The following is a 17063-nucleotide window of genomic DNA, read 5'->3' on the forward strand; positions in this document are numbered from 1 at the left end:
CAACAACAAAAACATCTGATGACATGCGTTGGCACGATGAAGGTCGTATCAAAGATGGAAAGGTACGACATCCAGCCGATGCCGAGTGTTGGAAAGATCTTGATGCTAGATACCCTGAATTTGCTGCTGATCCTCGTAATCCACGCCTTGGCATTGCGAGTGATGGAGTTAACCCTTTTCGGAATATGAGTTCAAAACATAGTACTTGGCCAGTGATGCTTATCCCGTACAACCTACTACCTTGGATTTGCATGAAAGAAACATCTCTAATTTTATCAATGATCATTCCTGGACCAGCTTCCGCTGGTAATAGCATTGATATATATTTGCAGCCATTGATTGATGAGCTCTTACAGTTATGGGATGGTGTAGACACATTTGACGCTTCCTCACAGGAGATATTTCCTCTCAAGGCTGCATTGTTATGGACTTTAAATGATTTTCCGGCATTAGGTTACCTGTACGGTTGGAGCACAAGTGGTAAATATGGGTGTCCATCATGTGGTCCTTCTACAAGATCATTTCGCCTAAATAAGAGTAAGAAACTTTGTTATATGGGTCACCGTCGCTGGTTACCTCAGGGTCACGTATTTCGAAACCGAAGGAGGCAGGAATTTGATGGCACTAAAGAGACAGAACTGGCACCGACAACTATGAGTGGTAGCTCAACTTTGAAAATGTTGCAACGCAGAGTGTTTGTGTTAGGCAAAAATGTCAATGTAGCCAACAAAGCAAAGGGCAGGAAGACGGTAAAAAACAGTGAAGAACATAAGCGTAAAAGGAAGGCGAGCAAAAAGAAGTCAGCTAAGAACCAAGGTAAGCTTGAGAAGAAACCCGAAGATTGGTTCAAAAAGAAATCAATATTTTTCGACTTGCCATATTGGGAACTTAACAAGTTAAGGCACAATCTTGATGTAATGCACATAGAAAAGAATGTGTTTGATAATTTAATAGGAACGTTGTTGGATATTGATAGTAAAACAAAGGATGGCCTTAATGCACGACTTGACTTGGCAGAAATTGGTGAAAATGGAATCCGACAAAATCTTCATCCCGTTGAAGATGCTAATGGAAAAACACAGTTGCCTGATGCACCATTTACTATGTCTAGAAAACAACAAGAAATACTTTGTTCAGTGATGCACAATATTAGGACCTCCGATGGTTATGCATCAAATTTTTCTAGGCATGTCAACATGAAAGATTGCACAATCTCAAGTCTGAAAAGTCATGACTGTCATGTTATTCTAGAAGACATTCATCCTCTAGCACTTCGATCCTGTTACCCACACAAAGAGGTCATGACAATAGTTATCGGGCTGTCTAATTTCTTCAAGAAGCTATGCTCGAAAGTGGTAGATGTCTGTGAGCTTGACAATCTTCAAGAGAGTATTGTGATGACACTTTGCAACATGGAGAGAATTTTTCTTCCATCTTTCTTTACTATCATGGTGCATTTAATGGTGCACCTGGTTGAAGAAGTTAAGCTTGGTTGTTCAGTGCACTATCGGTGGATGTATCCTCTAGAGAGGTATGGAACTTAACTTTGATTTTCTTTATCTTCAATAGTGTTGAGAAGTAACATCCTACTTAATTAAATTTAGATCATTTGTCCGTCTGAAAGCACTTGTCCGCAATAGAGCATTTCCTGAAGGTTCAATTGCTGAAGGGTATCTTGCTCAAGAATGCTTGACATTTTGTTCAAGATTTCTAGATGGAACTACACGTTTTACAAGGCCATCAAGAAACCCTGCTCCTAAAGACAAGATAAAAGATTTGTACATGTTCGATAGTGCTGGTGAACCAATTGGAAAGGCTATCCCAGTTGGGCAGTTTAATAGCCGGCTTCTTATTCAAGCACATCGATATGTCTTGCGACATTGTGATGAACTTGCAGATTTTCGCACGTATGTATCACTCCTATCTTTAATTAATATGCTTAGAGATTGCCGAGAAGTTGTAATACACATAATCTGATGTTTACAGAGAATTTCTGGCCGAAGAGAATAGCAAACGATGTGACTCAGCTAATTTGACAAAAGCTGATACCACTATGTTAATTAATGAACACTTTGCTGACTGGTTGGAACAAAAGGTACATTTTACCCTATTCATGTACTCTGAATTATACTGGCACCAGAATTTAACTAATTGTACATACAGGTTTTACAAAGCGATGGACCAAATATTACAGAAAAGGTAAGAGCTTTGGCTGCAAAACCAAACAGATACAGGGTGCGCTATAGTGGCTATGTCATCAACGGCTTCAGGTTCCACACAATAAGTCATGAGTCAGGGCATGTCACACAAAATAGTGGCGTACTGAACATTGCAGAAAATTGTGTTAGATATTATGGCAGATTGACTGATATATTTGAACTGTCATACAATGATTACAAGGTGGTGTTCTTTAATTGTGATTGGTATGATGCACCTTATTTTGCTTAGAACGACGGTAGCATTATGAGGTGATCTCTCACTAAAATTTCCAGACGAAATTGTGTTCTCCCCGACTGTGCACCGTTGCTACAGTTCGTCGTTTCGAGACACCACGTGATGATCGGGTGTGATAGACACAACGTTCACATACAACGGGTGCAAAACAGTTGCACACGCAGAACACTCGGGTTAAGCTTGACGAGCCTAGCATGTGCAGACATGGCCTCGGAACACATGAGACTGAAAGGTCGATCATGAATCATATAGATGATATGATTAGCATAGGGATGCTTACCACTGAAACTATACTCAACTCACGTGATGATCGGACTTGAGTTAGTGTAAGTGGGTCATGAACCATTCAAATGACTAGAGAGATGTACTTTTTGAGTGGGAGTTTAGCAAGTAATTTGATTAGGTTAAACTCTAATTATCTTGAACATAGTATAAGTCCACTTTGAATATATTTGTGTTGTAGATCATGGCTCACGCGACAGTCATCCTGAATTTTAATACGTTCCTAGAGAAAGCTAAGTTGAAAGATGATGGAAGCAACTTTGTAGACTGGGCTCGTAATCTTAAGTTAATCCTACAAGCTGGGAAGAAGGATTATGTCCTTAATGCTGCGCTAGGAGATGAACCACCCGCTACGGCTGACCAGGATGTTAAGAACGCTTGGTTAACATGTAAGGAGGACTACTTAGTAGTTCAATGTGCAGTCTTGTATGGCTTAGAACCGGGACTTCAACGTCACTTTGAGCGTCATGGAGCATATGAGATGTTCCAGGAGTTGAAGTTCATCTTTGAGAAGAACGCCCAGATCGAGAGGTATGAGACCTCCGATAAATTCTATGCTTGCAAGATGGAGGAGAATTCGGCTGTCAGTGAACATGTGCTCAAAATGTCTGGGTACTCAAACCGTCTAGCTGAGCTGGGGATTGAACTCCCGCCAGAGGCTATCACTGACAGAATCCTTCAATCACTGCCGCCAAGTTCTAAGGGCTTTGTGTTGAACTACAACATGCAAGGGATGAACAAGTCACCCGGCGAGTTGTTTGCAATGTTGAAAGTCGCAGAGTGTGAACTCCGTAAAGAGCATCAAGTGTTGATGGTGAATAAGACCACTAGTTTCAAGAGAAACGGCAAAGGCAAGAAGGGTAATTCAAAGAAGAGCGGCAAGCCTGTTGCCAATCCGACGAAGAAACCCAAAGCTGGACCTAAGCCTGAAACAGAGTGCTACTATTGCAAGGGTATGGGTCACTGGAAGCGCAATTGCCCCAAGTATCAGGCAGATAAGAAGGCGGGCAAAGAAAAATCAGGTATATTTGATATACATGTTATTGATGTGTACTTAACCGGCTCTCGTAGTAGTGCCTGGGTATTCGATACCGGTTCTGTTGCTCACATTTGCAACTCGAAACAGGAACTGCGGAATAGACGGAGGCTGGCGAAAGACGAAGTGACGATGCGCGTAGGAAACGGTTCCAAGGTTGATGCAATCACCGTCGGCACCGTGTCACTTCAACTACCATCGGGATTAGTGATGAACTTAAATCATTGTTATTTAGTGCCTGCGTTGAGCATGAACATTATATCTGGATCTTGTTTATTGCGAGACGGTTACTCTTTTAAGTCTGAGAATAATGGTTGTTCTATTTCTATGAGTAACATCTTTTATGGTCATGCACCAAATGTGAGAGGATTGTTCATATTGAATCTTGATAGAGATACGCATATACATAACATTGAGACCAAAAGAGTTAGAGTTAACAATGATAGCGCCATATTTTTGTAGCACTGCCGCTTAGGTCATATTGGTGTAAAGCGCATGAAGAAACTCCATGCCGATGGACTTTTGGAGTCACTTGACTTTGATTCACTTGACACGTGCGAACCATGCCTCATGGGCAAGATGACTAAAACTCCGTTCTCCGGAACAATGGAGCGTGCCAGTGACTTGTTGGAAATCATACATACCGATGTGTGCGGTCCGATGAGCGTAGAGGCACGGGGCGGATATCGTTATTTTCTCATCTTCACTGACGATCTAAGTAGATATGGTTATGTCTACTTGATGAAGCACAAGTCTGAAACATTTGAAAAGTTCAAACAATTTCAGAGTGAAGTAGAAAATCATCGTAACAAGAAGATCAAGTTCCTACGGTCTGATCGTGGGGGTGAGTATCTGAGTTTCGAGTTTGGTACTCACTTAAGACAATGTGGAATTGTTTCGCAGTTAACACCGCCTGGAACACCACAGCGTAATGGTGTGTCCGAACGTCGTAATCGTACTTTATTAGAAATGGTGCGATCTATGATGTCTCTTACTGATTTGCCGTTATCGTTTTGGGGTTATGCATTAGAAATAGCTGCATTCACTTTAAATAGGGCAGCATCGAAATCCATTGAGACGACACCATACGAACTGTGGTGTGGCAAAAGGCCAAAGTTGTCGTTTCTTAAAGTTTGGGGATGTGATGCTTATGTCAAAAAGCTTCAGCCTGAAAAGCTGGAACCCAAAGCGGAAAAGTGCATCTTCATAGGTTACCCAAAAGAGACAGTTGGGTACACCTTCTATCTCAAATCCGAGGGCAAAGTTTTTGTTGCTAAAAACATAGCTTTTCTCGAGAAGGAGTTTCTCTCAAGAGAATGGAGAGGGAGGAAGATAGAACTTGATGAGGTTGTCGAACCTCTCATCCCTCTAGATGGTGGCGCAGGGCAAGGGGAAACCTATGTCGTTGCGACGCCGGTTGAGGAGGAAGTTAATGATGATGATCATGAAACTCCGGTTCAAGTTCCTGTCGAACCACGCAGGTCGACGAGTCCACGTGCTGCTCCTGAGTGGTACGGTAATCCCGTTTTGTCAATCATATTGTTAGACAACAATGAACCTACAAATTATGAAGAAGCAATGGTGGACCCAGATTCCAACAAATGGCTGGAGGCCATGAAGTCCGAGATAGGATCCATGTATGAAAACAAAGTGTGGACTTTGGAAGTACTACCTGAGGGTCGCAAGGCTATTCAAAACAAATGGATCTTTAAGAAGAAGACGGACGCTGACGGCAATGTGACCGTTTATAAAGCTCGACTTGTGGCAAAGGGTTTTTCACAAGTTCAAGGAGTTGACTACGATGAGACATTCTCACCCGTAGCGATGCTTAAGTCCGTCAGAATCATGTTAGCAATAGCTGCATTTTTCGATTATGAAATCTGGCAGATGGATGTCAAAACGGCGTTCCTTAACAGTTTCCTTAAGGAAGAGTTGTATATGATGCAACCCGAAGGTTTTTTCGATCCTAAAAATGCTAACAAGGTATGCAAGCTCCAGCGATCCATTTATGGACTGGTGCAAGCATCTCGGAGTTGGAACAAACGTTTTGATGAGGTGATCAAAGCATTTGTGTTTATACAAGTGGTTGGAGAATCTTGTATTTACAAGAAAGTGAGTGGGAGCTCTGTGGCGTTTCTAATATTATATGTGGATGACATATTGCTGATTGGAAACAACGTAGAGTTTTTGGAGAGCATAAAGGATTACTTGAATAAAAGTTTCTCTATGAAGGACCTAGGAGAAGCTGCTTACATTCTAGGCATTAAGATCTACAGGGATAGATCGAAACGCGTGATAGGACTTTCAGAAAGCACATACCTTGATAAAGTTTTGAAGAGGTTCAAAATGGAACAGTTCAAGAAAGGGTTCTTTCCGGTTTTACAAGGTACGAGATTGAGTAAGACTCAGTGCCCAGCAACTGATAAAGATAGAGAGCATATGAGCACCGTCCCCTATGCTTCAGCCATAGGATCTATCATGTATGCAATGTTGTGCACTAGACCGGACGTTAGCCTGGCCATAAGTATGGCAGGCAGGTTCCAGAGTAATCCAGGAGTGGATCACTGGACGGCGGTCAAGAATATCCTGAAGTACCTGAAAAGGACTAAGGAGATGTTTCTCGTGTATGGAGGTGACGAAGAGCTCGCCGTAAAGGGTTACGTCGATGCAAGCTTTGACACAGATCCGGACGACTCTAAGTCGCAGACCGGATATGTATTTATTCTTAATGGGGGTGCGGTAAGCTGGTGCAGTTCCAAGCAAAGCGTCGTAGCAGATTCTACATGTGAAGCGGAGTACATGGCTGCCTCGGAGGCGGCTAAAGAGGGTGTCTGGATGAAGCAGTTCATGACGGATCTTGGAGTGGTGCCAAGCGCACTGAATCCAATAACCTTGTTGTGTGACAACACGGGAGCCATTGCCTTAGCAAAGGAACCACGGTTTCACAAGAAGACCAGACACATCAAACGACGCTTCAACCTCATCCGCGACTACGTCGAAGGGGAGGATGTAAATATATGCAAAGTGCACACGGATCTGAATGTAGCAGACCCGCTGACTAAACCTCTTCCACGAGCAAAGCATGATCAACACCAGAACTGTATGGGTGTTAGATTTATTACAATGTAATTCGCATGACGATGTGAGGGCTAGATTATTGACTCTAGTGCAAGTGGGAGACTGTTGGAATTATGCACTAGAGGCAATAATAAATATTGTTATTATTATAATTCCTATATCAAGATAATCGTTTATTATCCATGCTATAATTGTATTGAATGAAGACTTATATACATGTGTGGATACATAGACAAAACACTGTCCCTAGCAAGCCTCTAGTTGGCTAGCCAGTTGATCAAAGATAGTCAGGGTCTTCTGATTATGTACAAGGTGTTGTTGCTTGATAACTGGATCATGTCATTAGGAGAATCACGTGATGGACTAGACCCAAACTAATAGACGTAGCATGTTGATCGTGTCATTTTGTTGCTACTGTTTTCTGCATGTCAAGTATTTGTTCCTATGAGCATGAGATCATATAACTCACTGACACCGGAGGAATGCTTTGTGTGTATCAAACGTCGCAACGTAACTGGGTGACTATAAAGATGCTCTACAGGTATATCCGAAGGTGTTCGTTGAGTTAGTATGGATCGAGACTGGGATTTGTCACTCCGTGTGACGGAGAGGTATCTCGGGGCCCACTCGGTAATACAACATCACACACAAGACTTGCAAGCAATGTGACTTAGTGTAAGTTGCGGGATCTTGTATTACGGAACGAGTAAAGAGACTTGCCGGTAAACGAGATTGAAATAGGTATGCGGATACTGACGATCGAATCTCGGGCAAGTAACATACCGAAGGACAAAGGGAATGACATACGGGATTATATGAATCCTTGGCACTGAGGTTCAAATGATAAGATCTTCGTAGAATATGTGGGATTCAATATGGGCATCCAGGTCCCGCTATTGGATATTGACCGAGGAGTCACTCAGGTCATGTCTGCATAGTTCTCGAACCCGCAGGGTCTGCACACTTAAGGTTCGACGTTGTTTTATGCGTATTTGAGTTATATGGTTGGTTACCGAATGTTGTTCGGAGTCCCGGATGAGATCACGGACGTCACGAGGGTTTCCGGAATGGTCCAGAAATGAAGATTGATATATAGGATGACCTCATTTGATTACCGGAAGGTTTTCGGAGTTACCGGGAATGACGAATGGGTTCCGGGTGTTCACCGGGGGGGAGGGGCAACCCACCCCGGGGAAGCCCATAGGCCTTGGGGGTGGCGCACCAGCCCTTGGTGGGCTGGTGGGACAGCCCAAGAAGGCCCTATGCGCCAAAGGATAAGAAATCAAAGAGAAAGAAAAAAAGGGGAGGTGGGAAAGGAGAGAAGGACTCCACCTTCCAAACCTAGTTGGATTCGGTTTGGAAGGGGAGGACTTACCCCCCTTGGCTCGGCCGACCCCCTTGGGGCTCCTTGAGCCTCAAGGCAAGGCCCCTCCCCTCCCACCTATATATACAGAGGTATTAGGGCTGATTTGAGACAACTTTTGCCACGGCAGCCCGACCACATACCTCCACGGTTTTTCCTCTAGATCGCGTTTCTGCGGAGCTCGGGCGGAGCCCTTCCGAGATCAGATCACCACCAACCTACGGAGCGCCGCCACGCTGCCGGGAACTCATCTAACTCTCCGTCTCTCTTGCTGGATCAAGAAGGCCGAGATCATCGTCGAGCTGTACGTGTGCTGAACGCGGAGGTGCCGTCCGTTCGGCACTAGATCGTGGGACGGATCGCGGGACGGTTCGCGGGGCGGATCGAGGGACGTGAGGACGTTCCACTACATCAACCGCGTTCACTAACGCTTCTGCTGTGTGATCTACAAGGGTACGTAGATCGGAAATCTCCTCTCGTAGATGGACATCACCATGATAGGTCTTCGTGCGCATAGGAAATTTTTTGTTTCCCATGCGACGTTCCCCAACACTTGGCACTGAGTTAATAAGTTAGTCCCAAAAAAGATATAAAAGGCATACAAAACATCCAAAGTTTGACAAGATAATAGCATGGAACCATCAAAAATTATAGATACGTTGGAGACGGATCAGTGTGCATCCAACTTGCTTGCTCACGAAGACCTAGGGCAATTTGAGGAAGCCCGTCATTGGAATATACAAGCCAAGTTTTATAATGAAATTCCCACTAGTATATGAAAGTGACAATATATGAGACTCTCTGTCATGAAGATCATGGTGCTACTTTGAAGCACAAGTGTGGTAAAGGATAGTAGCATTGTCCCTTCTCTCTTTTTCTCTCATTCTTTTTGTTTGGGCTCTTTGGCCTCTTTTTTCTCTTTTTTCATTTTCTTTTTTTGTGGGCTCTTTGGCCTCTTTTATTTTATTTTTATAGTCCGGAGTCTCATCCCAACTTGTGAGGTAATCATAGCTTACTTCCTTTCCTCACATGGGACAATGCTCTAATAATGATGATCATCACACTTTTATTTACTTACGACTCGATTCTTAGAACAAAAGATATGACTCTATATGAATGCCTCCGGCGGTGTACCGGGATGTGCAATGACTCATGTGCGACATGTATGAAAGATATGAACGTGGCTTTGCCACAAATACGATGTTAACTACATGATCATGCAAAGCAATATGACAATGATGGTGCGCCTCATAATAAATGGAACGGTGGAAGTTGCATGGCAATATATCTCGGAATGGCTATAAAAATGCCATGATGGGTAGGTATGGTGGCTGTTTTTAGGAAGGATATATGGTGGGTGTAATGCACCGGCAAAGGTTGCGCGGTACTAGAGTGGCTAGCAATGGTGGAAGGGTGAGAGTGCGTATAATCCATGGACTCAACATTAGTCATAAAGAACTCACATACTTATTGCAAAAGTTTTATTAGTAATCGAAACAAAGTATTAGACGCATGCTCCTAGGGGAAGGGTTGGTAGGAGTTAACCATCGCGCGATCCCGACCTCCACGCAAAGGATGACACTCAATAAAAACATCATGCTCTGACTTCCAAACATAGCGGTTCACCATATGTGCATGCTACGGGAATCACAAACTCTAACACAAGTATTTCTACTAATCCATAATTACTAACTAGCATGACTCTAATATCACCATCCTTATGTCTCAAAACTATATGCAAAGAATCAAACTTCTCATAGTACTCGATGCACTCTATATGAAAGTTTTTATTATATCCCTCTTGGATGCCCATCATATTAGGACTAGATTCATAACCTAAGCAAATTACCATGCTGTTTAAGACTCTCAAAATGATATAAGTGAAGCATGAGAGTAAAAGAAAAACTACTCCAAAAGATATAAGTGAAGCTCAATGAGTAGTGAATAATTATTTGGCTATGTGAATACTCTCCCATCTAAGAATTTAGACCTTAATTACCTTATTCAAACAAAATAAAATGACACTTCAAGGATAGCACGAATCATGTGAAGAAGCAAAAACTTAGGTTCAACCGATAGTATCCGATAATTGTTTGAAGAAGAAAGGTGGGATGCCATCCGGGGCATCCCCAAGCTTAGGTGCTTGAGACTTCTTGAAATATGAATTGGGGGTGTCCTGGGCATCCCCAATCTTGAGCTTTTGTGTCTCCTTAATTCCTCTCATATGGTGGTTTCCAAAATCTTAAAAACTGCACCCACACAAAACTCAACAAGAACTCGTGAGATAGTTTAGTATAAATCAATGCAAAACTATATCATCCTATACTGTAGCAAATCACTAAAATTATTATTTCACATTGCATACTAAATGCCTCTGCGTATTTAAAACTCTCATCCTCAAATGGAATCATTAAACAAGCAAACATATGCAAACAATGCAAACAAAACAGCAATCTGCCTAAACAGAATAGTCTGTGAAGAATGCAGCAAGATCCATACTTAATTAACTCCAAAAAATCTGAAAACACTCCACGCTGTAGAGAATTTATAATATCATACTGTGTCCATATTTCAAATTATTCTGACATATAGAGAATTCTAGGGAATTTTTGCACTACAAGCAAACTTTCTGTTTTAGAACAGCAACTCCTATACTTGCAAATTAAGCATGGTAAAGGCTATCCTTGACATTTTTATTGAAGTAAATGATGCAAAACATTAATATAAATAACAGCAAGCAAGTACTAATAAAAGAAAATGATGCTCCAAGCAAAACACATATCATGTGGTGAATAAAAAAATAGCCCCAAGTAAAGTTACTGATGGATTGAAGACGAAAGAGGGGATGCCTTCCCGGGGTATCCCCAAGCTTAGGCTCTTTGGTGTCCTTGAATATGTTTTTGGGGTGCCTTGTTCCATAGTCCATCGAAACTCTACCCAAAACTTGAAAACTTCACAACACAAAACTTAACGGAACTTCGTGAGATGGGTTAGTATGATAACGAGCAAATCAATCACTTGGGTACTGTCAAAACAAGACTCATAATTATTTTCACACAATTCCTATTGTATATTACTATTTCCAAAATTTATATTACTCAATATAATCTATGGAAACACCAAAACAAGCAAACTATGCATTGAAAACAGAATATGTCAAAAACAGAACAGTCTGTAATGATCTGAATAATAACCATACTTATGCACTTCCAAAAATTCTGAAACAATTATGACAATTAAGGAAATTTGTATATCAATCAGAAGAAAAGGGAATCAACCTAAAAGCACTCTCTCGCGAGTGCAAAGTTTCTGTCTTTTTTAGCATGATCAAACAACTATCACCCAAACTAATCATAAAGGCTTTACTTGGCACTTTATTGAAACTAAGGCAATAAAACATGATTAATACAGTAGCTTAATCATGTGAAGACACAAAAACAGTAAGGATACATATTGGGTTGTCTCCCAACAAGCACTTTTCTTTAATGCCTTTCAAGCTAGGCATGATGATTTCAATGATGCTCACATAGAAAATAAGAATTGAAACATAACGGGAGCATCATGAAGCATATGACTAACACATTTAAGTCTAACCCACTTCCTATGCATAGGGATTTTGTGAACAAAAAACTTATTGGAGCAAGAATCATCTAGCGTAGGAAGGTAAAACAAGCATAGCTTCAAAAATTTCAACACATAGAGGGGAAACTTGATATTGTTGCAATACGTAGAAGCCTATGATCCTCTCTCATAATAATTTTCAGTAGCACCATGAATGAATTCAACAATATAACCAGCACCTACAACATTCTTTTCATGATCTACAAGCATAGAAATTTTACTACTCTCAACAATAGCAAATTTATTCTCATGATTAATAGTGGGAGTATCGTAAAAGACTTGAACACTACGAATTGTTTCCACATTAAAAGAGTAATGTTCGGTAAAAGGGTACTCATAATTGTCACAAGTTTTATCATCTTTATTCTTTATAGCATAATTATCATCACAATAATAATCATAAATAGGGGGCATGCTTTCATCATAATAAATTTGATCATTCAAAGTGGGGGAACTAAAAATATCATCTTCATCAAACATAACATCCCCAAGCTTGTGGCTTTGCATACCATTAGCATCATGGGTATTCAAAGAATTCATACTAACAACATTGCAATCATTCTCATCATTCACATATTTTATGCCAAGCATTCTATGTAATTCTTCTTCTAGCACTTGAGCACAATTTTCCTTCCCATCATTTTCACGAAAGACATTAAAAAGATGAAGCATATGAGGCAACCTTAATTCCATTTTTTTGTGGTTTTGTATTAATAAACTAAACTAGTGATAAAACAAGAAACTAAAAGATTCAATTGCAAGACCTAAAGATATACCTTTAAGCGCTAACCACCCCGGCAACGGCGCCAGAAAAGAGCTTGATGTCTACTACGCAACCTTCTCCTTGTAGACGTTGTTGGGCCTCCAAGTGCAAAGGTTTGTAGGACAGTAACAATTTTCCCTCAAGTGGGTGACCTAACGTTTATCAATCCGCAGGAGGCGTAGGATGAAGATGGTCTCTCTCAAGCAACCCTGCAACCAAATAACAAAGAGTCTCTTGTGTCCCCAACACACCCAATACAATGGTAAGTTGTATAGGTGCACTAGTTCAGTGAAGAGATGGTGATACAAGTGCAATATGGATTATAGATATAAGTTTTTGTAATCTGAAAATATAAAAACAGCAAGGTAATTAATAATAAAAGTGAGCACGAACGGTATTGCAATGCGTGGAAACAAGGCCTAGGGTTCATACTTTCACTAGTGATGTTCTCTCAACAATGATAACATAATTGGATCATATAACTATCCCTCAACATGCAAAAAAGAGTCACTCCAAAGTCACTAATATCAGAGAACAAACGAAGAGATTATTGTCGGGTACGAAACCACCACAAAGTTATTCTTTCTGAGCGATCTATTCAAGAGTCTGTAGTAAAATAACACGAAGCTATTATTTCTGTTCAATCTATCCTAGAGTTCGTACTAGAATAACACCTTAAGACACACATCAACCAAGACCCTAATGTCACCTAGATACTCCACTGTCACATCAAGTATCCGTGGGCATGATTATACGATATGCATCACACAATCTCAGAATCATCTATTCAGTCAACACATAGAACTTCAAAGAGTGCCCCAAAGTTTCTACTGGAGAGTCAAAATGTGTGCCAACCCATATGCATAGGTTCCCGATGTCAAGAAACCCACAAGTTGATCACCAAAACATACATCAAGTACTCACATGAATATCCCATTGTCACCACAGATAAACACGTGCAAGACATACATCAAGTGTTCTTAAAGACTCAATCCGATAAGATAACTTCAAAGGGGAAACTCAATTCATTACAAGAAGGGAGAGGGGAAAGAACATCATAGGATCCAACTATAGTAGCAAAGCCCGTGGTACATCGAGATCATGACATCTCAAGAACACGAGAGAGAGAGAGAGAGATCAAACACATAGCTACTGGTACATACCCTCAGCCCCGAGGGTGGACTACTCCCTCCTCGTCATGGAGATCGCCGGGATGATGAAGATGGCCACCGGAGATGGATTGCCCCTCCGGCAGGGTGCCGGAACGGGCTCCCGATTGGTTGTTGGTGGCTACAAAGGCTTGCAGCGGCGAAACTCCCGATCTAGGTTTATTTCTGGATGTTTCTGTATTTATAAGACCAGATGGCATCAAGAATGAGTCAGGAGCCCCCCAGGCGCGCCCAGGGGGTGGGCGCGCCTCCCTGGCTCGTGGCTTCCTCGGGACTCCTCTTCGGTATCTTTTTCTTCTGCTATTTTTGATATTTTCCATAAAAAGTCACGGCGAAAGTTTTATTCCGTTTGGACTCCGTTTGATATTCCTATCTGAAAAAGGTCAAAAACAAGGAAAAAACATAAACTGGCACTGGGCTCTAGGTCAATAGGTTAGTCCCAAAAATAATATAAAATAGCATATTCATGCATATAAAACATCCAAAGTTGATAATATAATAGCATGGAATGATCAAAAATTATAGATACGTTAGAGACGTATCAGTCACCAACACATATAACTCAACTATACCGAAACGTCACCGAACCTTAAGTGTGCAGACCCTGCGGCTTCAAGAACTATGCAGACGTGACCTGAGACACTCTCCGGTCAATAACCAACAGCGGAACCTGGATGTCAATATTGGCTCCTAGATATTCTATGAAGATCTCTATCGGTTGAACCTCGATGTCAAGGATTCATATAATCTCGTATACTATTCCCTTCGTCCTTTGGTATGTTACTTGCCCGAGATTCGATCGTCGGTATCTCCATACTTAGTTCAATCTCGTAATCGGCGAGTCTCTTTACTCGTTCCGTAATACAAGATCCAGTGACTAACTCCTTAGTCACATTGCTTGCAAGGCTTGTTGTGATGTTGTATTACCGAGTGGGTCCCGAGATACCTCTCCGTCACACGGAGTGAAAAATCCCAGTCTTGATCCATGCCAACCTAACAGACACCTTTGGAGATACCTGTATAGCACCTTTATAGTCACCCAGTAACATTGCGACGTTGGATACACACAAGGTATTCCTCCGGTGTCCGAGAGTTGCATGATCTCATGGTCATAGGAACAGATACATTGACATGCAAAAAACAGTAGCAATAAACTAACACGATCATATGCTACGTTTATAGTTTGGGTCTTGTCCATCACATCATTCTCCTAATGATGTGATCCCATTATCTAGTGACAACACTTTCCTATGGCCAGGAAACCTTGACCATCTTTGATCAACGAGCTAGTCAACTAGAGGCTCACTAGGGACAGTGTGTTGTCTATGTATCCACAAATGTATTTGAGTTTCCAATCAAATCAATTCTAGCGTGGATAATAAACGATTATCATGAACAAGGAAATATAAAAATAACCAATTTATTATTGCCTCTAGGGCATATTTCCAACAAGCACTAGGTTGATTCTCGCTCGGTTCAAACCCATCCCTTCTTGCTGGATCTCGTCGGCCCCCTGCCGATCCCCGACATCGATCCATAGCATGATGGGCCAGACCATGATGCGCATCGTGCGCCCCTGCTTCAAGCCCTCGTTGCCCGACGGCACGCAGGTTGTCTCCGCCCGGGGTGGCACCAGGGAGGGCCTCCTCTGGTACAGGGCTGCTGGGAGGCACGCATGCGGCGACTTCTCCATGGTCGTCGTGCAGGCCAACCAGCTGCTCGAGGATGCCAGCCCGCTCGAGGCCGGCCCCCTCATCGCCACCGACGGGCCTTACAACACCTTCGTCGGCATCTACAACGGACACGGCGGGCCCGAGACCGCCCGCTTCATCGCCGACAACCTCTTCCACCACCTAAAGAGTAAGTAGTGTTCATCACCATGCTCAAGGGGATTCACATAAAGATCTTATGTTGCTGAGTCAGTAGTTACATGATGAAATCGCCCTAGCTTCGAATGTGATGGTAGCTCATCCTATTTGTTGGTTCCCTCGACTCTAGTTTCATGGACTCGTACTGTCAATTAGTTAGTTTGATTGGTACTCACACCTGATTGATGATTGCTTCGATGCATAGTTTGCGATGGAACGACAAACCATCTCATCCGATGTGATACACAGATCCTACGCTGCCACAGAGGAAGGGTTTCTCAACCTTGTGAGGAAGCAGTGGCTCATCAAACCGCAGATTGCCTCGGTCGGTACATGTTGTTTGGTTGGAATCATCAACTAAGGGGTCCTATACATAGCAAACCCCATGATTCTCGTGCTATCCTCCGGAGACTCGAAAGGGGCATCAAAGACATTAAGGCCGTTCAGCTCTCGTCCGAGCATAACGCGAGCGTCGAGGCCGTAAGGGATTAAGGATCTAGTTGCTTTGGAAAATAGTTGATATGTTTGATTTCATCAGTGAATTAATGGTCTGCTAGCATATATGTTTGTCCACCCTTGTGTATTTATTCTTTGTTTATTATCTTACATGTTGGCTAGTTATTGTGTCATTGACTCCTGCTTGTGTGAGTGCTTAAATTCCTCCAATAAAGCGAAAATACCGAAAAGATATTAAGTTTGCTTGTTTGCATTTTCTTTGTACAGAATATTCTGAAACAATCTTAGGTAGTTTGAGGTTTAATTTTTAGTTTTTTACATGAATTGTGTTCACTAGCTTTTGTTTTGTATCGTCTGCCTAGAAGTTGTAGCCAACCGTGTACGAGTACTAGTCCACGTCCATCTCAAAGTTCAAGTAATATACCGTTTTGTTTTTGTGTCTGAGTTCAGGTTGGACTAATTATACTCCAGAATTTATATCTTAGGAGGTTTAGGAGGTGCTATAGCTAGCGGTATATTTATATACACTCAAGCGCACCCGCCGTCTCCTCCAAAGTGCAACTCTCTGCCCCTAACATTTCGATCGAGCGATCAACTCGAAGGGGCCCGATACTGCTGGAATTATGCCCTAGAGGCAATAATAAATGTGTAGTTATTATTATAATTCCTGTATCAAGATAATAGTTTATTATCCATGCTATAATTGTATTGAATGAAGACTCATTTACATGTGTGGATACATAGACGAAACACCGTCCCTAGCATGCCTCTAGTTGGCTAGCCAGTTGATCGATGATAGTCAGTGTCTTCTGATTATGAACAAGGTGTTGTTGCTTGATAACTGGATCACGTCATTGGGAGAATCACGTGATGGACTAGACCCAAACTAATAGACGTAGCATGTTGATCGTGTCATTTTGTTGCTACTGTTTTCTGCGTGTCAAGTATTTATTCCTGTGACCATGAGATCATA

At 41.9% G+C, this 17063-nt stretch overlaps 1 protein-coding gene across 1 annotated transcript; it reads left to right on the forward strand.

Moving 5' to 3' along the window:
* Positions 1-15307: 15307 nt before the first annotated feature.
* LOC123429219 (probable protein phosphatase 2C 60) lies at positions 15308-16126 on the forward strand. The gene is given in 3 exon segments (XM_045113276.1): positions 15308-15626; positions 15838-16017; positions 16020-16126. Coding segments are annotated over 3 exon segments (606 nt in total).
* Positions 16127-17063: the final 937 nt, after the last annotated feature.

The sequence above is a fragment of the Hordeum vulgare genome, chromosome 2H, assembly GCF_904849725.1.
Source record: "Hordeum vulgare subsp. vulgare chromosome 2H, MorexV3_pseudomolecules_assembly, whole genome shotgun sequence".
Taxonomy (NCBI): domain Eukaryota; kingdom Viridiplantae; phylum Streptophyta; class Magnoliopsida; order Poales; family Poaceae; genus Hordeum; species Hordeum vulgare.